Source organism: Chanodichthys erythropterus, chromosome 13 (assembly GCF_024489055.1).
Source record: "Chanodichthys erythropterus isolate Z2021 chromosome 13, ASM2448905v1, whole genome shotgun sequence".
NCBI lineage: Eukaryota > Metazoa > Chordata > Actinopteri > Cypriniformes > Xenocyprididae > Chanodichthys > Chanodichthys erythropterus.
This window is the reverse complement of record NC_090233.1, coordinates 48,373,640-48,398,518: the sequence shown is the minus strand read 5'-3', so window position 1 is coordinate 48,398,518 and position 24,879 is coordinate 48,373,640. Positions and strand designations below refer to the sequence as shown.

General features: G+C 35.8%; 2 protein-coding genes across 4 annotated transcripts in view; both read right to left on the bottom strand.

The window, feature by feature from the left end:
- Positions 1 to 15,229, bottom strand: part of bmpr1ba (bone morphogenetic protein receptor, type IBa) — a 64,609-nt gene extending 49,380 nt beyond the window's left edge. For 2 of the 3 annotated variants that reach the window (XM_067405638.1, XM_067405636.1), the window contains exons 1-2: positions 15,093 to 15,229; positions 8,163 to 8,219 (exon numbers count right to left, since the gene is read on the bottom strand). The gene's annotated coding sequence lies outside the window, so the exon portion shown is untranslated. The remainder of the gene's footprint in view (positions 1 to 8,162; positions 8,220 to 15,092) is intronic. The other variant, XM_067405637.1, reaches the window with a different exon arrangement.
- Positions 15,230 to 17,022: 1,793 nt separating this feature from the next.
- The window catches only part of pdlim5a (PDZ and LIM domain 5a), a 61,023-nt gene continuing 53,166 nt past the window's right edge, over positions 17,023 to 24,879 (bottom strand). Inside the window, exons 11-14 of the mRNA XM_067406257.1 lie at positions 23,096 to 23,276; positions 22,279 to 22,399; positions 20,179 to 20,294; positions 17,023 to 20,097 (exon numbers count right to left, since the gene is read on the bottom strand). Of these exons, the coding sequence (XP_067262358.1) occupies positions 20,008 to 20,097; positions 20,179 to 20,294; positions 22,279 to 22,399; positions 23,096 to 23,276 (508 nt within the window). The 3' untranslated portion in view covers positions 17,023 to 20,007. The remainder of the gene's footprint in view (positions 20,098 to 20,178; positions 20,295 to 22,278; positions 22,400 to 23,095; positions 23,277 to 24,879) is intronic.

The following is a 24,879-nucleotide window of genomic DNA, read 5'->3' as shown; positions in this document are numbered from 1 at the left end:
ATATTCTGGGCTCATCTCGACTGTATATACTGGATTTGGTCTTTCAATTTTAGTCTTTTTTCACGTTAAGCGTTTTAGAATGTCCCGCTGTTTTCAGTGATTGAAATACTGCAGCAGGTGCTGGATATGGATCACAGGTGCCCAAAACTTTCATTTCGTTCACACATTTTTGTTTTTCTTGATTGATTGAGATGAACAATTGACAAGCCTGTAATGCAGTTCTATGGATGTTTTGCCCGCCCGCCTTGCTTTTTAGTGGTGAGTGCCTCAGACAGGTACAATTACCCATAATTCTCTGCTCATTAACCTGAATGACTCAACAAATGAACAAACCTGTAGGAATCAAGTTTTCTGCTTTGGATAGTTCATCAAACCAGACACACATTGCACACTTGCAACACGGTCTCAAGAATTCTTTGGCCTATTTTATCATCCACCAAGTTTAATCACAAAAAATACACAGCACAGAACTAGGTGTGTTTGTTAACACTCGAGGAAAGGGGGAAAAACACACACAAACTATACAGTCAGGACAACACACACACACACACACACACACACACACACACACACACACACACACACACACACACACACACACACACACACACACACACACACACAGAGTTGTGCTGAACCACAGGGGAAAGACTTCACAGTGCATTGGCTTTTACGGCCGTCCAGTTTGGCAGTTGGGTAAAATATTCCGGAGCTAAAATTAGCAGCACGGCACAAAGACCCTCATTGAGAGGAGCGCCTGGCACGGAAAGCGAAATCACAGCAAACCTGTCCAAACCATAAGACAGCTCAACAGCTCCCGACGGTTTACCACAAAACCACATCTCCAGATAAACCTTCCTTGAGAGCGAGGTGAATCTGATAGCACCTCAACGAATCTCGGAATCCGTCTGATGACGCGCTCTACTAATCCTTAGCACCGGAACACCGGTCACCTTGGAAACTCCAAGGATTCCCTCAGAAGTCCCTAAGTGTGTGTGTGTCTTGCAGACATCTCTATTTCAGCGCGAGTCACTGAAGGATTATACTCACATCTCTTCTTTCACGCTGAGCTTTAACACACACAGAACAACATTGGCTCTGTTGAAAGCTGCTATTGTTCAAGTAGATACTCCAGAACAATAGAAGCCATCAGCAAAGCTTCACAACACCACTAATATATCAGCCTATTACACGTTACAAACTAGTACACTGATATGAGTTTATCTATGGTGATATCTGAAGAGTATGGAAGCTACCTTACTTAAAAAAAAAAAAAAAAAAAAAAAGGTAACCAACTTTTTTTTCTCACAAATCTGACATTTTTTTTCTCAGAATGGTGAGATATAAACTCACAATTGCGAATTATAAAGTCAGAATTGCATGATGTTAAGTCAGAATTGTGAGATATAAACTCGCAAAAGTTTATACTGTAACTCACAATTGTGAGTTTATATCTAAAAAGTCAGAATTAAGACTTTGGGCCCTATAATACACCCGGTGCAATGCGACGCAAGGCGCAGCGCAAGTGTGTTTGCTAGTTTGCGTCCGGCACCGTTCACGTTTTCCCGTTCAGCGCCACGTCCTTAACCCCTTAACTGTCACCGTCCCACAGGTGGGACATTTGCCATTACATATTTAAAACAGTAATATTCTATACTAAACCTAAACAAATCTTGACAAACTATATATCATTGGAAAGCTTAGAATCTCTAGTTTACATATTCTTGACTGATTTCCAAAATAAATTACAGAGGAGCAGTAATTTATCAATTTGCAACAAGCATATTTTCATACTCACAAGGCATGTTCAGACCTTTATTTTGAAATTGCAATGAACATGAAAAATCATTAAAGATTGGTTGAAACATGTTTGTTTTCATGCCAAGAGTTCAAAAGATAACATCCATTCAATTTTTTGAGAAAAAAAAGGTCTGAAAATGTTTTTAATAGAAAAAAAAAATACATTTATGATTGTGGCGGTGATCTATAACCTACATACATGTTATTTTTATGTTTATTAGAATTCATATCAAATTCTGCCAAAATTCCCATACTACTTCTATATAGGATATCTACTTCATAAATTGTATGAAAATAATGGAAATATATGGTTCAGATCACTCAAACCATATATGGAAATGGAGGCGCCTTTATATGGTCAGTAATGGAGCTTGGTTGTCATCTAGTGAAAAAGTGTGGTACTGCGCCCAAACTAAATCTTACTGAAAGCTAATTTTTTGAGATATCAACCTGAAATTTGGAACACAACTTGTTCAGATTTTTGGCTTTGATTTCCTTGCAGATTTAGAGTAAAACTTGTTTTGTAAAATGTATATTTTATGTAAAATAAAAAATATTATATTTTTACATTTTACATTTTCATAAACTTCTATAACTTTTTTTCTGTTTCACTTACATAAGTTATTTCACATCTACAATAATCTGCCAAATTTCATCTTTAAAACAAGACCAGCCTTATGTCTATACTCCAAAGTTTTCTTGAATTACAACCATTTAAGTTTGGATAGTGCATTTTCTTGTCTAAAAAAAAAAAAGTGGGGGTGACAGTTAAAGGGTTAAATTAGTAAATGCATTTGCCCCAGTTAGTGCGCCCATGGGCGTGCTGGCCTAAAAAAGAGGTGTGTTCAGGCGCATTGCCGGTGCATTGCTATTTTAAGGAGCTGAAAATAGACTGCGCCATAGACCAACTCAAACCTGGTCTAAAGTCTAAAGTCAATGGCGCAATATTTTTTTGTTAGAGCGCGTTGGTAGAAACTGCGCCTCTGGGCGCGTCTACAGTGCGCGTTGACTTTGCTTATTACACACAGGGATGCGCATCACACAAACATGCCAAATATTAAAAACCAAAGGATTACAGTGTAAAAGAATATTATTGTGTAGGCTATATAAATATAAAAATGTAATGATGAATAGTCATTGCGTGTATTAGAATTAGGCTACCTATTTTCAATTCAGCCTATTACTACTTGTGCCTATTACTACTAATGATGAACAAAATTGGCTAATTAACTGAACAATCGTGGCAATACACACACATATATATTAACTGACTCATCGCGCAGAGCTATTTGAAAGCCTGCATTTGCAAGCCCGCTTTAACTTTGCGCACAAGCAAATCGGTTTCTTTGCTTGAAAAGCGTTCAGCTTTTACGCCAACAAATTCCGCCATGTAAATAGCAATCCGCCATGGCGCGAGCGCATCTCGCTCTTAAAGGGAACGGGAGATGACACTCTGATTGGTTTATTGAACGCTACACCCATTACTCATTAAGAGAATAGGGACAACCCATTTCAAAAATGCGGCCTGGCGCTCTGACCGTTTTTCCGTCGTTAAAATAGCAAACGTGGATTTGGACACGCCCTGAGTGCACCTGCGCCGTGCGCTTTACACTTTGCGTTTAGATCGTTAAAATAGGGCCCTTAATATTTGTCAGAATTGTGAGTCAAAAAGCCGCAATTACCTTTTTAAAGGATTAGTCCACTTTTAAATAAACTTTTCCTGATGATTTACTCGCTCCCATGTCATCCAAGATGTTCATGTCTTTCTTTCTTCAGTCGAAAAGAAATTAAAGTTTTTGATGAAAACATTCCAGGATTTTTCTCCATCTAGTAGACTTCAATGGGCATCAAACAGTTGAAGGTCAAAATTAGTTTCATTGCAGCTTCAAATTGTTCTACACGATCCCAGATGAGGAATAAGGGTCTTATCTAGAGAAATAATCACTCATTTTCTGAAAAAAATTTAAAATTATATAAGTTTTAACCATAAATGCTCATCTTGAACTAGCTCTCTTCTTCTTCTCTATTTGAATCCCAGCACTGTAGACATTGCTAAGCGTATTACTGCCCTCCACAGGTCAAAGTTTGAACTAATTGTTATATACTATTGAACTAGCATATTGCATATAAAAATTAGTTCAAAACTTTGCAACTGAAGAAAGAAAGATCTTGGATGACATGGGGGTGAGTAAATTATCAGGAAAAGTTTATTTATAAGTTTATTTAAAAGTGGACTAATCATTTTTTTTTTTAGTGGTGGAAACAAGCTATAGAATAGCCCAATAAAACATCAATCAGCAAAAGAAATCAAAAATGCTAAAGCAGCCAATCAGAAAAGCATCTCGGTTTGTACACTCTCTAACATATAGAATTTTGATATTTTAATACTAATCTAGTATTAAATAGTAGTAATCTCATTTTTATAACAGTATTAAAGAATATTCAGAGATAAGTGTTGATTACCACAAAAATGTAAAAAAAAGAAAGAAAAAAAAAGAAGCAAAAATCAGTGAGACCCTTACAATTGAAGTGAATAAGGCCAAATGCTTACGGTTTCAGAATTTGTTTCCGCCATGGAATGAAGCACATTTAAAAGATGATTGCCAGGATGAAATGCCAGGAGTGTAACGAGGCGTTGACCATCTTTTTCATGCTGAAGCGCTCAGCATTTTTTAATGGTCGCCTAGAGTTGAAAAATGTTCATCTTTGAGTAAAATGCTGCGCTTATTACTATCACTTTTTAACCAACCGTCCAATCAGAGTTGAGGAGGGGCGGGACAAATACATCACTGACCAACTGTCACAAAATTCTTGCTGTACAACGACATCAACATGAAGAGAACGGAACAAAATGGATGAGAAATTAATATTGCTCATCTCCGAACATACATAGCAAGTAATCTACATTGTGTCGACATTATTAGTCTGAAACAAATTATCTGCCAAATCAATTACAAGTAACAGTGCCGCAGATATTGCCTTTTTTCTGAGTTGCGAGTTTACATCTCAGAATTGCAAGATATAAACTCACAATTGTGAGTAATAAAGTCACAATCGCGAGCATTAAACTCAATTGGAAACACTGCCTAACCATCCATTTCTGCCAGTTTTGACCAATTCAGGCCGAGTTATGAGCATGATAGGTGGACATTATTTATTTAAAAGATGATCAGCCAATCAAAGTGCTAAGAAGGCACTGCCTCTTCCTCTCATATGGGTTTTTACCTGCATTTTACCATTCCCCCTCACAATTCATGCCACACTTTAAAGAGAACAAAATGGATGAATAGATGCTGAAACTATATCAGATGGAGGCAGCGCCATCAGTCTCCCTGCATGACACACAAGTGAGCGGGTGAGTTTATGTGCACTTGAAAATGATGTATACTGCATCTCGGGGATGCAGGATAAATGGGTTATGTGAGGGTTGTCCGTCAGCACTCTATAACTTCATAAGTGCATATGTGAGTAGTGTCAGACATACACATACAGCATTGATCACCAGTCCAGCCCCTGAGACAGGAAGTAATGAAACTCAACTAGCATAAGCACTTTAACAGACGTGAGCACTGGAGTGGGGGGTGTGGCATACCGGAAGGGTGCTAAATCAATCTTAATAACCAATCACGAACATATAAGAGCACAGCAGGGCATCTGTGTAATGTCCCATGTGATAACTAGATTACAGTTTCTGCAGCAAATGTGAATGGTGCTTGCCTGTGCTAAACTCACTGCTATGATGCTAGGGTGCAAAGGCTGTATTTATTTGATCAAAAATACAATAAAAACAGTAATACTGTTAAATATTATTATCATTTATAAGAACTGTTTATTTGTATTGTAATATTTTAAAATGTAATTTATTCCTGTGATGCAAATCACAGAATTTTCAGCCTCATTACTCCAGTCTTCAGTGTCACATGATGCTTCAGAAATCATTTTAATATGCCAATCTGATGCTTAAGATCATTTCTTATGATTATTTTTGTGCCAACTGTGATACATTTTTTAAGGACTCTTTGATGAACAGAAAAGAAAAGCCTTCATTTGAAATAAAATCTCCAAAATCTTTTGTAAGAATGTCTTTACTGTGACTTTTGATCAATTTAATATGGCCTTGCTGAATAAAAGTCACTTTCTTTTTTAAAAAATACTTTAAAAAGTTAAGTTAAAAGTTAAAGAGTGTGAATCTCAAAATCAAATGCTTCTGTACACATAGGCATCACAAAAGCTATCTTTTTTTCTTTTATCTTTCTCCTCAAAGAGTGAAAATAGGTTTGTGGGCCATAGAGATGAGTGGTTTTACGGTACATTACGCACAATGGTAGAAATGTGTCATTCTGATTTACTGTTTATACTGCGGAAGACAAATTTGGACAGCTATGATTGGACAAAACTGCTATACATTACACATGAGCGTATCAAAGAAATATGATAAGCACAGTTTAGTTTCAATTTGACGTATTAATATAGAGTTCAACTGATGTGCGAGCATAAGGATCACATAACCTCAAACATGACTGATTCAATCAAAATGTAGCATTAGAACTATCTATTTTACTGTATAATATTTCACTATTTTGTTTTGTTATATAATGATATGAATAATCATCTTTTCATTTACTTTTAAATCAAGAAAAAATAATCAAGTAGCCTAAGGTTTCATTTCTAAACTATCCAGAAATAGATCTTACCACATGGTTATAAAACATAAACCACTTTTTCCCACTTAAAAAACTGATATAGACTGCTACCGTCATAAAAAATTACTCATAGCATGATATAAGATTTGGGACATACCGCCCACCCGTAAAGTGGGTGGATTGCAGAGGGTATTTGGCTTTTGGACAATGGAAAAATGACTGATTTTATGAGTGTGTGGTGTTTTATTCGGCTGGTTGCCAAATCTTTTCAGAGAGACAGTATAATATCTGACAGCCATTAATCATAAAGCGCTCCTGGGATTTAAATGGCTCAATTTCCTCTTGATCTATATCTCTTTTCAGCAAACGATAATATCAGCCCTGCAGACACCAGCGATCTCTCAGTCACTCGCTTATACACACACACACCTGGGTCAATGGGAGGTGTGTGTGATCGTATATTACCTGAGGAATGTGCCGTGATAACATTATTTCCTGTATGATAAATCACTCAGTTGAACCTGAAGCCTTTATAGACTCGCTAAACTCCAGATTGGAGATCTCAAGTTCCTTAAATGCTTTAAATCTGTAGCTTCATCAACTGGGGTTCAAGAGAGCTTCTGGGGCCTGCAGAACAACGGCTGATCCCGTAGGAAAGAAAATCACAATTGAGATGTCATTACTAAATCTCAGTCGTTTCTCATAGACAACAATGAGATTAGAGAGAGCAAACTGAATGCCATGGAATGACACGAGGGTGAGTAAATAGATTCAATAAATTTAACATTATCCAGTAGTTTATAATTTTCTGGCTAAGGATTAAAAAGGATTTTTGAAAATATTTTTTTTATTACAATTACTATTAAAGGTGTAACGATTCACTTCCTGCTGATGCACTGATCATGAAACGTGGATTTTTGAATCATGAATCAATTGTTTCAGTCTGTAAAAAAAGTGCAACGTGCAATTTGGCGGAATAATGTTTCCCCATTCAGAAAAAGATAAGAGCTGCACTTGCATGACTGAAATTGCTGCCCGAAAAGCATTTCAAAGATGTCCGCCAAGTGAAATGACTTGCCTTAAAGGGACTTTGGCGTAGTACAAAATACTTTCAAAACTAACCTTCAAAGACACTGCCTGCACCTCTTTAACACCTTTAATAAATAACAAAAAAATATCACTCACCCCTACTTTAAAAGCACTTAAAAAATACAGAATCAAACCATTAAATCAAAATCGATTTCAAGTGAATGAAACAAATGCAAAAACATTCCTGAGTCAAACTTAAAACCTATGAATCGATTCACTGTCTAACCAAAGATTCACTAGCCTACCCTATAAAATATTTTTATATTTGAGCTTGGCACAACTAAAAAAAAATGATATTCATTATAAAAACGTCCATGACATTTTAATATTTTAATAATTTTCATGACTTTTCCAGATCTGTAAATCACACTTCCATAAATAAATATATAAATATATATCCAGGTTTTATAAGACCATGGGAACCCAGGTTCTTCAAAGAAAAGACAGTTGTTAAGAAGATGAAAAATAAGAAGCTTTTGTCTTTAATCAAGTCACCTTGAGGTCCCCTTATAGACACCGGCTGCCTGGTTGAGAATCACTGGGCTAATCCATACCAACATTTTTCAAAATGCTAATATTGCAACTGTATCTCATGATTCATAATACACTTGGAGAATCAATACTCCTCACCTTTCTAAAATAAGGACGCTCCATAACCAACCTGCAGCCAATCAGAATGCAGATCACCTGTGAAGAGAAAACACACAATCAAATATGCCCAAATCCACATGTGACACTTTCCCTACATACTACAGGAAAATACTAATGTATACTATGAGCACCAGTGTTGGGCACTTTACTTTAAAAAAGTAATTAGTTATAGTGACTAGTTACTTCTCACAAATAGTAACTGAGTTAGTAACAGAGTTACATCATTATATAAGTAACTAATTACCAGGGAAAGTAACTATTGTATTACTTTAAAAAAAAAAAATGTCCCACAATATTAAATACAAGTCTAAAAATAAATTATTCTTGAGCCGACACATGACTCATGATCCGCTCTTGCTCAAAACATGAAATTTCTCAGTACTGTACTATATGTGTTGGTAGCCATTAAAGAAAACGTAGTTTCATATTTATGTTTAAATAGTCCAATGTTATGTTTTAAATTCATCTATTTGATTATGAAAAGTGAACAGCATGAGTAAGATGCATCATAAGATGCGCAATATATGGAGTGGACATGGAGTGGGTCAGACATGATTTTGACCACTTCATTAAGTTTTGTTTTGCAGAAAGCCTTTCTTTAAAGTGTGAATTTCATTTTGTAAAAATTAATTTTAATCAATGTTTCATCAACCAATTGCCAAGATTTAATAAATAAGAAGCAAATTTAACAGACAATATAATCATGACACGAAGGCACCGCCGCGATCATTTACGCATGAACTGAAATTAACCGAAACTCAGTGTATAGGCTGCTTGCCTTGCAGACATGAGAAAAATACCTATAGAAAGCATGAAATGTCTACTTTAAAACGAAATAATTAAAAACGAAAAGAAATAGGCTACTCTGATTATGTAATCCGAATGAAATGTGCATTCTCTCTCTAGGCGCATCCAGTAGCCTATTCGGAGATGATGAGAGTCAGTAATGTCAACTTCATCTTTGCAGCCGACACGGATTCAAAAAACATTTCTTTATTAATAAACAATTAAAATGTCTCCTTGCTGTTTTTGTCACATTCATAATCATCACTTTTGCCGGTTCTTTATGGCAAGCTTTATGTATGCGCTTGAGTGCTTTATTTTATTCTCTCCAGTATTTAAGAAATTAAATGAACATAAATGTGATTAGTCAACTAATGGCTTAAATGAACAACTACTAGTCGACTAGAAAAAACTTATTTCACATAGGCTATTTTTGATCCAGCATGTCACAAAGGATATTCTGGTTTGAGCTTGACACACACACAGAGCATCGTACATTATTATCAGTTTAAAATTATATCTGTGTTATATCTGTGTATGACTAACCTCAACACACACCAGAGAAAAAAACTTTGCAGGTCCTATGGCTGAAAGCCAACTCGGATGAAAACCGCTTCAGTGAGCTCAATTACAGTAACGCAGCATTTGTTTTTTTGTCAGTAACAGTAACGCTGTTGTAACGGGAGAAAAATTTGTTTGATTACTTCGTTACTGAAAAAAGTAACGCTGTTTATTTATAACGCCATTATTCCCATCACTGATGAAGACACTAACACATAATGCTCCAATAAATATTGACCTTCTGGGCCTGACATTTCTCTTGTGTCAAATGATGCAATATGATCAATATGAAATAAATATGAATGTGTGTTAATGTGAGCAGTATTGTCAGGGCGAGGTTGAGACTAATGGAGCTCAAACAGAGACTCCCTTTGAGTCACACACATATAAACAACTACACTTATATACACACACAGCATGTCTGTGTTATATTCTTCTAGTCATATTAACATTCTAAACCCAATGGAAGTGAACAATCGAAGAAAATCTAAATAGCTAGAAACACAAACAGTATCTACACCATAAGCATGTTTGTTTTTTACACAATGGCAGTTTAGACAGTGAGCTTTGTTGATTATAACAAGAGTGTTCCAATTTTTTTTTTTTTTATTGATTTGGCACACTTGCAGTGTTGACAGCTTTGTTGATTCAAACAGACACGTTTGAGTAATGATACCTTTGCACGCTTGCACTTCAGACAGCTTTGCAGTGTAGTTATTGTTAACTAAAACTAAAAATAATTTTCAGTAACTGAAGTAAAATAAGATATAATAAATATTATATGAAAAACTTAAGACCAAACAAAAATTAGAGCTGCCTTGGCAACAAACTCTTAAGTTGAAGTACTAAAATTACTAAAAAATAAAACTAAAATAACAATTTAAATCTACATGGAATATGAAAACCCCAAAAACTAATGTAAAAATGACAAAAGCACATAACAAAATTACTAAAAGTAGTTTTTATTAGTTTTGTCAACTTAGCACACTTGCAGTGTAGGAAGCTTTTTGACATAACACAAGCGATGTACTGTTGTTTTCCCTATATCTATGCTTATGGTTTAGACAGAAATGTAAACTACTTTGATGAGTATAATTTAAAATCAGCAAGAAATGGTTCTTTTGTTAGTTTTAATTAACAATATTAATGTTAATTGAGATAAAGCTAAAATAAAATGTAAAAATTAGATGATAAACTTAGGCTTCGTTTGCACAACAACAATGTACAAGAAATGGAAAAGATTTAATGTACAGACGACGACGATGTCACAAAAACAACTAAAAATGCTGTATTCTGCTGCCAGGCCATCAGTTGGCGAAGTCACTTTGTAAAGAAACACTACTGAACAGGTAATATGCATGTGCATGGTGTCATCATTTTCACAAAAATTTGAGATTTTGTAGTTTAAAAGAGACAATAAAAGGTATCGTTTTAAACAAACTTGCACTTTGAAAACTGAAAATATAAAAATAAAAGCTACTTTAAATTTTTAATAAATAGTATAACAGCATAAATAAGAACACTGGTTATCAAACTTATCGATCTGTGATTGGTTTGTGAAAAGTGAGAGTTGTATAATGGAATGCAGGCAGATCTGAATGTGGTCTAACTGCAGCGCAGCCTTGAATATATCATAGATGTCTAAAGTCGTATCACAGGAAGAGCAAGTTATGACATTTTGATCAAAAATTACAAGGTCAAAAAACAAAAACAAAAAATATGTGCACTAATGAATCATTCACAATAAGACCAGTAACATGCATTAAGAAAAAAATTAGGGTCACTTTTGAAATCAGTTTGACTTTAAGAGTTCTAGTTTTGTCAAATTTGTGCGTTTGCACTAGGGTGTACTGCTACTCACACATTCCATCTTTCTCTCTCATACACACACTCACATCTGCTGTTCGACTCTGGCTGGTCGTTGAGTCTTTCCTGCCTAGTCCCATGACGAAAGGTGGGGGGTGAGGTAAGAATTGGACGCTTTATGCCATATGGTCACACACTCTCCAACGTGAACTCCACATAACACACTGACACACAGCTGGACCTGATTAGTGCCTCTGTGTGTGTGTGTGTGTGTGTGTGTGTGTGTGTGTGTGTGTGTGTGTGTGTGTGTGTGTGTGTGTGTGTGTGTGTGTGTGTGTGTGTGTGTGTGTGTGTGTGTGTGTGTGTGTGTGTGTGCGTGTGCGTGTGTGTGTGTAAGCTCACATAGTTTCAGGTCTCTCTCTGTTCATCCGTGACATTGGACCTACAGTCATATCAATTAATTTGCTTTGATATCACACACAACTGAGATGTTACTGTGGTAAAATGCATTCCTGTAATTAAAATAAAGCTGAAATAAAATATAAATATTAGATGAACAACTTAAAATAGAAATTAAAAATGTTGCCTTGGCAACTAACTGAAATAAATGAGTGTAAGATGGAGTACTAAAATTACTAAAACTGATAAAAAATTAAAGATATAGAGAAATATATAATAATAATGACAAAACAAAAGCACATAACATAATTACTTAAACAAACTAAAAAAAATGTTTATATACTTTTATAGTATTTAATAATAATACTTAAACAACACTTTTATGAACACGAGAACACATCCCCCTCTGAAAACACGTCTGATCAGAGTGCGATAGGGCTAAGAATAATTAATAGTCTAGTTTGTCATTAATAAATCATTCTCACATTTCTCAAACCTATACACCTCAAGTGTTTCCCATTAATTACCTAGAGTGTGGCGGCCCGCAAGAGTCAAATCTGTGCCACCAGTTTCATAATGGACCGAAAATATTTTAACTTCTCATAATAACATAAAAGGTCTCTAATGTTGTTTTGACCCATTGCTTTGGCAAAGTATCTGTCAAACAAACTAAGTATATAGCCTGTTTGTGCTGCATGTTTCAAAGCGAAGTGTGCACTTTTATCCGGTGTTTTCCGCGGCTCAGAACGACTCTGTTTTCTGCCAAAATAAAAACTCAAGTGTAGAAATTAGGACAAAAGTATTGTAATTTTCCAACTGTAGCGTAAAGTAAAATAATATACTTATGAAATATGAATTTATTTATTTTACAGTGAAAAAGTTTGCATCAGCTGGTAAAACACCTTTGTACTACCATTGGTTCGTTGCCATTACGTAAGGTAGGTGTGCGCTGAGGCTCCACCTTCTTTCACTCTGAAAATTTTTTCCAGTTAATTTCTCCGCTAGTCAGACGTCCGCGAGTGAAAACACGAACACTGGAGAGCTGCTTTACAGTAGAAAACTAAGTTGTACTTCTGATGAAATGAGAGACTGACACTGTTGTGTTTAATACGGAAAAGATGCTTGCTTTTAAGCAATCTATTTTATAAAGTGCTAACGTTTAATAGAAATGCGATGTGACTTTACTGGAGTGCCGAATTACAGAGCTTGTGCAAACAAACATATCGCTTGAAGTATATCGGGACCTTTAAAGTTCAGATGCAAGTCAATTCATCAACTTTGTTGATTTGTTCAATTTGCACACTAAACATGGGTTGAAGCTCTTAATTTTGAGCTATTAAAGTGCACCATATTGATGAATTTAACTTTCAAATGTACAACATTTTAAAGCATGTCGCCGGACCCCCCCCCCCAGAGGGACCGATGTCCACCCAACACGGTCTCACAATTCCTGTGGAAAACACTTACATCATGATCATATACTATAGTTTGATCTATACTAAAAGTGATTGTTTTACAATTAAGAAATTGAGAAAACAAACAACAACTTAACCTAACCCACAGTGAAATCAAGCTATACTGTGTTTCACGGTGTTAAACACTGATGACATAGTGTGAACTGCGCTTGAGTCAACACTTGTTTCTTGTGTTCATGGAAAAGATGGTTCATAAAAGTCAAAAATCAAGTGGTCTAATGGACACAAACAGTCCAATTCCCCTATTATCCCAAGAGAAAGTTGCTCCTGTTGGGATTACTCTCTAAGTGCTGAAAGAGTAGAGGCTATCAAGATAGTGCGAGTTAACTCCTTATCAGAGCAGTTAAAAGTTTCTGTCGCTGTATCATATTCCCACCAGACGTGTCCCGGACACAATATATCATGACAAAATCAGTAGTGCAAACCAATCCAGTTTGTTAAAGGAATATTCTGGCTTCAGTACAAGTTGAGCTCAATCGACAGCATTTATGACATAATGTTGAGTTCCACCACAAATATAAATTTCCAATTTGTTTCCAAAATGTTTTTTTACAGGCTGCTGCAATATTTATTCTAAATTTATAATATAACTTTCCCTTCCTCTCGCACCTGCATCTCTTCAGACGTGGCGCGAAGGAGAGACAACCTGTCACTCACACGAGACGGCAGCGATAGCAAACGACAATGACCAGTGATCCAATCAGTTTCCAATGGAAAGTCCCGCCCTACATTTTTTCTTGTTCGAGCAGCCGTTTCACTCGGGTATACGTCATAGGGAACAAAAGAGAATCGCAACTTCCATTCACGGCAAATTTAAAATTGTTGTTTTAAAAGTATAGCGACAAGACACAAAGGATATGCATGTTAACATAATGTTAATGTGAAAAAAAATTGCAAATGAACTTAGCAATATCCAATTTTACAACTTTGTTGCTGTGACTGCGCAACACCATAAACCAAAAATGATTTAAATAGATTTTTCAGCTTCAAATAATTGGAATCAAAACCACTTATTAAAGTACTTTTTTTTTTAAGTAATATTATGCTTTACACTTTTGTCCCCATGACAACCCAAAACCTGAAACCTTAAAATGATTCTAATACAACATTATGAACTAATACAAAAGTTAGAAGAATGTCCCAGTTAGGGGTAGGACTATTTGTTTATCTGACCAATGGAAGACATTTATTGGAAACTTGTTTGAAAACAGCCATTATTTTTTACTGAGTCTGACACAGAAAGTGCAGACTTCAGCATTTTTTCAATTTAAAGTTTAACTCTCAAATGCAAACCATCATATGAAGTCAAGCACATCTATTAAGGCAACAATCTTCCCTAACAAAAGAAGTAAGTTATACCATAGTGATACCACAATAAAATGATGTATCAGATATTAATGCCATGTTATTATGATATGCACCATGGTACTGAATATTTATTACCACATTCATATGCCATGGTATATTCAACATTACGGTGCATTGAAACATGTTTTTAAACAGGACAGTAGTGAAAAGTGTTGGTTTCATATAAACATATAGCTACTATACAAAATTATTTATCATGGTAACCATAAATTACCCTGAAATACCAAAGTAACTAACTACAGTTAAAGCTACTGTCGATCACATAAGTTAATAAGAGATCTCCTAAGTATGTTCTCTTATTAACTATACAGTACAATAGTAACTTTTCGGCGGAAATTTACCATGGTAAATGTTTATGTAAAGTGTTACCCAAAGGCTAGTGTTATGAATCGTCATCATGACGCACTGATTTAACGTTAAATTCGGTGGAAATCAATCGCAGTTCAGTCAAATATATCACGAGACCGACCCTTTCTCTTCCCCCGGTTCAAAAACACATGATTCATTGGATTATTACCCGTTCTGAAGTGAAAGTGTCCGTGAGATCTTGTAAAAGCTCCACAGAGTCCGTGTGAAGTGAATGATGTGTCAGTTCAACACAAATGTCTTCAGCGTTCGTCAACATCAGCAGCTCGAGACGCGCGGGAACTCCACAACACCTACTACCGGCGGCGCGCTCACCACTGACTGACGCGGACACGCGCTGACAGACAATCTCATCTGGGTTGGTCAGATTATTTAAAAAAAAAATACATCCTATATATATGAATGCATTGTGGAAACAACTATCTGATGAAGGGTATTTTGTTCGCATATTTAGTTATAAAATAATAATTATTATAATACATTATTGTAATTTATTAAATTATATTTTTTCCCTTTTTTCATTTTTTGTTGTTGTTTGTTTGTTTGTTTTTGATTAAATAGCCTACAATACATTAAATATGTTTTGAAAGACTGCTTTATTAGGCTACTTACAGTATATATATATATATATATATATATATATATATATATATATATATATATATATATATATATATATATATATATATATATATATATATATATATACATATATATATATGATTCTGGAACAACATTGCATTCAACCAATTAGATTTGAGGGACAAGTTTACAGTTTATGTCAAGTATAGGCTTACAACCAGGGTTAGGTTCTTCTACATCAGTGTTATTCACCTATCATTTCCCTCTGATTTTATGGATAAGTTCTGCGTAGGGTCGGGTTTGGGGATAGGTATATGAATATATACATATATATATATATATATATATATATATATATATATATATATATATATGTATGTCTATATATATATAAAATTTAAGTTATTCTTAGTTTTAAAAAAGGAAAAGTTATAGCATATACTCTCAACAGTCTTTAAAAAAACTTTTTGCTGGTCAAATAAGCACATCTCCCTCAATATATTTTGTCTTTGTAAAGCTTTCACATCTTCAGATGAATTCAGCCACCTTCCTCAGACCAGTGTGAAGAGAGAGGACAAGGAGAAAAGACAGAAAACCAGAGAAAGTGTTCTTTGTGGCCTTAGTGAATGTCTCATTCATGTGTGTAGCAGAGGTCACGACCCCTGTGCTCATGTGCTGGTGTGAGTTACGCACATTACAGCCAAACCACTCACCTGAGAGAGACATACAGACAGAGAGACACATAACAGCACTTTACTTGCTGTTGCTATTGCCAAGGTGTTGCTATGCAGTTGCTAAGGTGTTGTGGTGGTTTCTTACTAGCCCCAAATAGCCCACCTTTAAGTTTGATATTGTGATTGTCAGATATGGCTCAAGTTTCTCCTTTAATGTAAATCTGTGGGATTTGATGCCGTTTTTAGGTCACAGTAAAATAACAGCACACCTCTCCTCAATAAGAAACATGATTTGAGAAATCTTTCATATCTGGAACACAAACACTGCAGGTGGAGTTCAAACTCTTGAGGTTTATATTTAGTGTTAAGGGTTTGCTCGAATGAATAACCTGAAGTATGAGCAATAACTTGATGCTGCCTTAGAGAATTTAATTAAAATATAAAACATAGAAGAACTGACTCTCAGTTTGATATTTAAAAAGGATCTGTTTCTATATGGAAGAAATGGACTGATAGCTACTGAAATGTAAACAATAATCAATGAATCTGTAAACCTATACTTACCTCAAAAACAGAACTTATACCTTGTACTATTTTCCTTGTTAGACTGCATAAAACATTTTCTTGAAAATTCAATAATAAAAGTTCAAATAAATAGCTAAAAGTATAGTAAAACTATAGTATAAAAATAAAAGAGTAAAAAAACTTAATGTACACTTCTCCTTACATGTTTTGTTATACATTTCCTGCTTGAGTGATAATTGTAGGATAAAGCTACAAATAAGAGTTAAAAGAGTGAATTGAGAAGATGGCAAAGTGCTGGCATTTGATTTTTATTAAATCTTGTATAAAATCAAACAGGAGTTTTAACAGTTTTACAAAAACAGAAATCATTAAAAGAGCAAATCTACTATTTTATTTTCACTGTTAAAATAAAATCAAACAAGCATAAAAACAAGCATTTCATGTGATACAGTGAAAGCAAAGTTGCCCACTCTTCCAAAGCTTGAAATAAATACTTTTCCCTTTAATTCACTTTTCCAAATGCATATGCTGAATTTACATTTCTGACAGCATTATTCCTTTAAGAACAGCAGATCATTTCATTACATGTTACTAAACATGTACTCAATCTATCCTCTCAGATGACATCATCATATTTTGTGAAGTTCGCTATATAAGTGTGCGGCAACGTAAGACTTGATAATATTTTGGCAGAGCTGCAGGAATGAGTCCTAAAACAAGGAAACGAGTTGGCATTTTTGTACTTCCGGTTCCATCGTCTTGAATCCAATGGGTTTTTTGAATGGGCTTTTGGTTAAATGCCTCGAATAAGGTCTGTGGTAAACACAAGCTCAAGATATTTTCATGTTTTATTCAATTACATAAAATACATCAGTAATTCCCCACTCACGATTTTGTAAGCTTTTATGTGTCTTGAAAAAGGCGGTTGCTAACAAGTGGCTAAATGGGTCTACAGACGTTGTCAGGGACATTAAACGTCATCATCCGAACCTGATTTCACCAAGTGCAACATGTTCCTGGATCAACATCTTTGTTGATTCTGGAACAACATTGCAATCAACCAATCAGATTTGATGGACAAGTTTACAGTTTATGTCAAGTTTAGGCTTACAACCAGGGTTAGGTGCTTCTACATCAGTGTTATTCACCTATCATTTCCCTCTGATTCTAGGGATAACTCATGGGTAGGGTTAGGTTTAGGGATAGGGATATGATTAGGACTACATTTTCAGACAGAAATATTGTTTCAGGAACATGTCTTACTTGGCAAAATCACGGTGACTGTAAACTCATCTACACACTTATTTTCTGCAATAATCCAAAAGCCAACAATGCTTTTTTGTTTTGTTTTGTTTTTTTGACGATGGAGGTAATCAAAGTACAAACCCCATTCCAAAAAAGTTGGGACACTGTACAAATTGTGAATAAAAAAGGAATGCAATAATTTACAAATCTCATAAACTTGTATTTTATTCACAGTAGAATATAAATAACATATCAAATGTTGAAAGTGAGACATTTTGAAATTTCATGCCAAATATTGGCTCATTTTGGATTTCATGAGAGCTACTCATTCCAAAAAAGTTGGGACAGGTAGCAATAAGAGGCCGGAAAAGTTAAATGTACATATAAGGAACAGCTGGAGGACCAATTTGCAACTTATTAGGTCAATTGGCAACATGATTGGGTATAAAAAAGAGCCTCTCAGAGTGGCAGTGTCTCTCAGAAGTCAAGATGGGTAGAGGATCACCAATTCCCCCAATGCTGCGGTGAAAAATAGTGGAGCAATATCTGATAGGAGTTTCTCAGAGAAAGATTGCAAAGAGTTTGAAGTTATCATCATCTACAGTGCATAATATCATCCAAAGATTCAGAGAATCTGGAACAATCTCTGTGTGTAAGGGTCAAGGTCGGAAAACCATACTGGATGCCCGTGATCTTCGGGCCCTTAGACGGCACTGCATCACATACAGGAATGCTACTGTAATGGAAATCACAACATGGGCTCAGGAATACTTCCAGAAAACATTGTCGGTGAACACAATCCACCGTGCCATTCGCCGTTGCCGGCTAAAACTCTATAGGTCAAAAAAGAAGCCATATCTAAACATGATCCAGAAGCGCAGGCGTTTTCTCTGGGCCAAGGCTCATTTAAAATGGACTGTGGCAAAGTGGAAAACTGTTCTGTGGTCAGACGAATTAAAAAATTTGAAGTTCTTTTTGGAAAACTGGGACCATGTCATCCAGACTAAAGAGGACAAGGACAACCCAAGTTGTTATCAGCGCTCAGTTCAGAAGCCTGCATCTCTGATGGTATGGGGCTGCATGAGTGCGTGTGGCATGGGCAGCTTACAAATCTGGAAAGGGACCATCAATGCTGAAAGGTATATCCAAGTTCTAGAACAACATATGCTCCCATCCAGACGTCGTCTCTTTCAGGGAAGATCTTGCATTTTCCATCATGACAATGCCAGACCACATACTGCATCAGTTACAACATCATGGCTGCGTAGAAGAAGGATCCGGGTACTGAAATGGCCAGCCTGCAGTCCAGATCTTTCACCCATAGAAAACATTTGGTGCATCATAAAGAGGAAGATGTGACAAAGAAGACCTAAGACAGTTGAGCAACTAGAAGCCTGTATTAGACAAGAATGGGACAACATTCCTATTCCTAAACTTGAGCAGCTTGTCTCCTCAGTCCCCAGACGTTTGCAGACTGTTATAAAAGGAAGAGGGGATGCCACACAGTGGTAAACATGGCCACAACTTTTTTGAGCTGTGTTGATGCCATGAAATTTAAAATCAACTTATTTTCCCTTAAAATGATTTTCTCAGTTTAAACATTTGATATGTCATCTATATTGTATTCTGAATAAAATATTGAAATTTGAAACTTCCACATCATTGCATTCTGTTTTTATTCACAATTTGTACAGTGTCCCAACTTTTTTGGAATCTGGTTTGTATTAAAAAAATACGTCATCACTGCTGCACATTATATCAGATAAATTAATGTGCATTTATTCTCAAGTATTTTCTCATTCCAATTGTTTTGGTCCTTATTTTATAAATAATGAACAGATTGCTGTGAAGCGAAAAGACTAAAAGGATTGAAAGAAGTTCTGCAAGAACACCAGCTCTCACATAACCACCTTCAAACAGATCATTCTTCATTTCAAACTTCATCACAACTGCTTTTACTTTGAGTATGTGTCATTTATATTCTTGTATATATGTGTTCTTTACATTTTTTGCTTATACTTCAAGAGTTGTGTAGAGCATTTATATTTTGAGAGTGTGAGCGTGTTTCTTGCAAAGTGGTTTGTTCTTTTTGGAGAAGAAGGTCTGGCCCTCCAGACTGACGCTGCAAACCTGAAGAGAACAGCAGACACTCATCACACAACACTTAATGAATAAACATATTCACACAGACAAACCTGAACACACACTCACTGAGCACACAAAGCAGGTGTCATGCCAGGTGCCGCCCAGGGCCTCTAGAAACTTGTCTCCTGCTTCTATTGGGAAATCACAACCACGGCAGCCCGTCCCAAACAGACTGTAATAATCTAAAGACACAATTACAAAATTATTAGAAAACACATGATGATTGTCTTCACAGTACCAAAGACTTTATCAACAGTGCTCCAAAAAACTTTAAAGGGTCCTTGATTATGATTTCACTTTTTTAACTTTAGTTAGTGTGTAATGTTGCTGTTTGAGCATAAACATCATCTGCAAAGTTACGACACTCAAAGTTCAATGCAAAGAGAGATATTTTCTTTGACAAAAAATAGCTTTTTAACAGCTGGTAGGGACTACAACAAGCTTCTTCCTGGGTTGGTGATATCACTAACCCTAAAATTTACATAAACCCTGCCCCCGAGAACACGTAACAAAGGGGATGAGGCCAAGTTGAGCTGTTTTAGAGAAGAGGAAGAGTTGTTGTAGTAGAGTGGTTACATTGTTTACATTGGACTGCTTCACAAACGAGGGTCAATTCAACACTGGATTTGGACAAAATATTAACATGACGGCACATGCTAGTGGATGAGTTGAATCAACTCCACAGAGACTACATAAATTTATCCAGTAACCATTCAGAAATGTCCAGTTTCATTCTAAAAGTTGTAACTTCTTCCTGAGTCTCTCCATCAGTGTCGACTCCGGTTTGAACAATGTAAGGCTGAACACCGTTACTGACAATCCTCATTTTGGCTGCGTGAGATTCTCCAGCTTTGTTGTTGTTGAGCAACCGAAGCGCAAGCTGTTAAAGCTCCGCCCTCTTCTGGAAAGGGGGCCGGGAGCAGCAGCTCATTTGCATTTAAAGGGACACACACAAAAATGGCGTGTTTTTTGTACTCGTGCTTTGTCTCTGATGTTTCTTTTTCTTTTCTTTTTTTTATTTTTAATCTGTGTGTGATCTGTTGTAGGATCTTCTTGTTGTTTTACCATTACTTTGTAGCTGAAATCATCTTCATTGTGAGTGTCACGATCACAGTCTGTTCCTGTTCACTCCGGACTCCATTTCCCATAATCCTCCCTGTCAATCACATGCACTCACTCCACCAATCACCTGTTGCCACATACAGCCAGGCACACTCCACACTAATCACCACACCCAGCTGATACTCATTACCAGGACTATAAAAGACTCACACACACACCACCTCACCGCGAAGTCTTGATTACCCCGTGTGTCATTTCCGAGCATTACTATTCCTGTCTGCTACCGTTACTACCTGTTCCTGTTTCTTGACCCGTTGCTGCCTGTCCTGACCCTTGCCTGTTATACTGTTCTGTGAATGATATCCGCCTGTCCTGACCATTGCCTGTTTCCTGATTACGATTCTGCCTGTCCCTTGCTGTTCTCGTCTGCTCCTGATTGACCCTGCCTGTACGACATTCTTAATAAAGCTTGCATTTGGATCTTACCATGACTCCCGGTACGTTACAGAGAGGAGTTGCAAACTTCCCCCATGAGGAAAAAGGTTAAAAAAACTAAATAATGTCTTAATGAAAATGTATATAGTACATGTATATGTCATGTATACATGATGTTAACTAACCACATAACATGTACAATAATATAGCTGTATATTACTGCCATATGGGCATTACTTGAATCTCTGGTGGATAAAAGAATACTTCCTAACATTACAATTGGAAATACATTTTCTGTAATGAGAAACTTTGTTTATCAGTTTGAAGTGCCTTAACAGGTAGAGCTAGACAGTGGCCCTGTCATGTGAGGAAGATCCCTTTAGATCCACTCTGATGGACAACAACAACAACAACAAAAACTCCCTAAGGCTTCCTAGCTCTTCCATCCAGATAGCAAAATTCTGTTTTTACTGTTATTTCTATTATTTTATTATTCTTCTTTATGTAAAGCACTTTGAATTACCATTGTGTATGAAATGTGCTTGCCTTGCCTAAAGCTTCTTTGAAACTGAATTTCATGCAGAAAGGATTATATTGGAGTTAGGTGGTCCATTAGCTCAGTATTAACAAATAATAGAAGTCTATAGAAAGCAAAAGACAAACAAACACCTCTCTCGCAGTACGGCTCTCCATCCTCGAGGTGAAAAGTATCATTTCTTATCGGTTGCTGGCAGGATGCACACAGGAAGCAATACACATGCCAGGTCTGCTTAAGTGCATTGATCACTTCCTGTTAAAACAAATCATCATCATAATCATCATCATAGTTACATATACACTACCATTCAAACATTTTGGGTCAGAACAATTTTTTAATGTTATTAAAAAAATTATCTTCTGCTCACCAAGGCTGCATTAATTTGATTAAAAAAACAAAACAAAATAAAAACAGGAAAAACTGTAATATTTTGAAATATTATTACAATATAAAAAAACTGTATCTAAATATATATTAAAATGTAATTTATTCCTGTGATGCAAATCTGAATTTTCAGCATCATTACTCCAGTCTTCAGTGTCACATGATCCTTCAGAAATCATTCTAATATGATGATTTGATTTCAAGAAACATTTCTGATTATTATCAATGTTTAAAACTTGCAAGCCGTGCAATATTTATTTCAGGATTCTTTGATGAATAGAAAGTAAAAAAAAAAAAAAAAGAAAAGAAATAGTCTGTCACTTTTGTCAATTGAATGTGTCCTTGCTGAATAAAAGTATTAATTTCTTCTTACTGACCCCAAACTTTTGAACAGTAGTGTACATGCACATAAAATGAAGAAAAAATGTTCAAACAGTCCTAAAAGACATATTAATGTCTCTCTGTGTGTGAATATATTTGTGTAACCGAGCCAAAAGCTCAAGCATTTGACAGGCAGTTAGAGATTGAGTATATTTCATGTTTATGAATCACACAATCACGGACCCCCAGGATTTTGTACTGGCAGCGTGCGCAGGTCGGAGCAAAGAACTCTTCGTAGCAGTGTTGGCAGTAGACCGAGCCCTGTTCCTCCACAAAACCCAGCTCACTCAGAGACACACTGCAGTGAGCGCATGTGAACTCCTCCGGGTGCCATGATTTCCCCATCGCCATCAGGAACGGCCCCCTGAAAGACGCATACATGCATATCAAAGATAAAACACACACACACACATCAAATAGCAATACAGATTTGTGGTATTGTACATTGGGTGAATGTTATGTTGTGACAGTCAAAATTTTGGTCCAATTTGCAGCTTATTCTGGCAAAGGAAAGCCCACCTGGACAGTAAGAGACTAACAAGCCACCATCAACAGGTTTTTTTTTGTTTTTTTTGCTGTATCTTTTTTATTTCTTATACAATATTTAACCCTCCTATTAACCCTCCTCTCTTCATATAAAGTTACATATATAAGTATGTTCAACTTTATCTGCATACATTATATATATGGACACACTTTAAATTAGGGTCTAATTCTCACTATTAACTATGAATTTTGCCTCAATAAACATCTAATTACTGCTTAAACAGTTAGTAATGACCTTGTTAAGGGATGTAAGGATGTAGAATATGGTCATGCAGAATAAGGCATTGATATGTGCTTTATAAGTACTAATAAACAGCCAATATGCTAATAATATGCATGCTAATAAGCAAATCGTAAATAGTGAGAATTGGGCACTAAACTTATTTGTATATATACTATAGCAAATCTCAATACTTGCTTGTATAATCAGAAAATGTAAACTATATTATTGCCCAGCTAATCTGCTAAATTTGACTCAAAGACATGAAGATGTTAAGATTTTATAAATATTAACATCGTGATTTTCTGCAAATCTGCTTCAACAATGTGTATTATGAAAAGCACTATACAAATACACTTGGCTTGACTTTACCAAAGGAAATGTCACAAGTTTTCCATTGATCAGATAGACAGGTAGTGCCTCAAACAAACAGACCACAATTTAATTGCCACAATTTAGGCATAGATTACACACTTCACCTTTAATCACTAATGGCTTCAGCAAATATCTGAATCTCAGATGTAATTTAGTGTGCAGGTGAAACAGAGAACAGTGTGTGTGCGACAGTCTTACTCTCATCTGGAATAAATATTCAAGGATTAATTTGCTAAATGAAGGCTCTGTGAGAAGAGACTGATCCTAATTACTCTCTCACACACACAGACACACACACAGGTAACTAAGTCTACACTTTCCCATCTCCTTTGCCGCCGTGAGTGTGTGGTATCTGGTGTGTGTTACACAGGTGTGTGTTTCTTGTTGGATAAGGTGGCCGTCGTTCGCTCTGTGAAAGTAAGAGGTGAGTTTAGAGTGACTATTGTTATTAAATATCGCTCTTAAGCTAATCATCTCATTTTCAAAGTGAAAGAGCGAGACAGCAGGAGGGAAGATGGAGAAACCGAAGCTCAAAACCTAGTGAGTCAGTTTGATTAGAGAGTCAGTCAGTCACAAAAACTATTAATCTATGAAGGAAATGAATGGGATTTAAACTTCTTGCTCCATTGATTTTAGTATAGAGTTACTTACAGTAGCATAAATAGCAGAAGAAATAGTCAATTTATGTTTGTATGAATGTTTTTTTAATCATTAGTTTGTAAACATTTTATAGATTTTTATAGATTTTGGAAGAAATAGACCATTTATGTTTATATAAATACTTTTTTAATCAATAATTTGTTACTGAATTAATTATAGTAATACA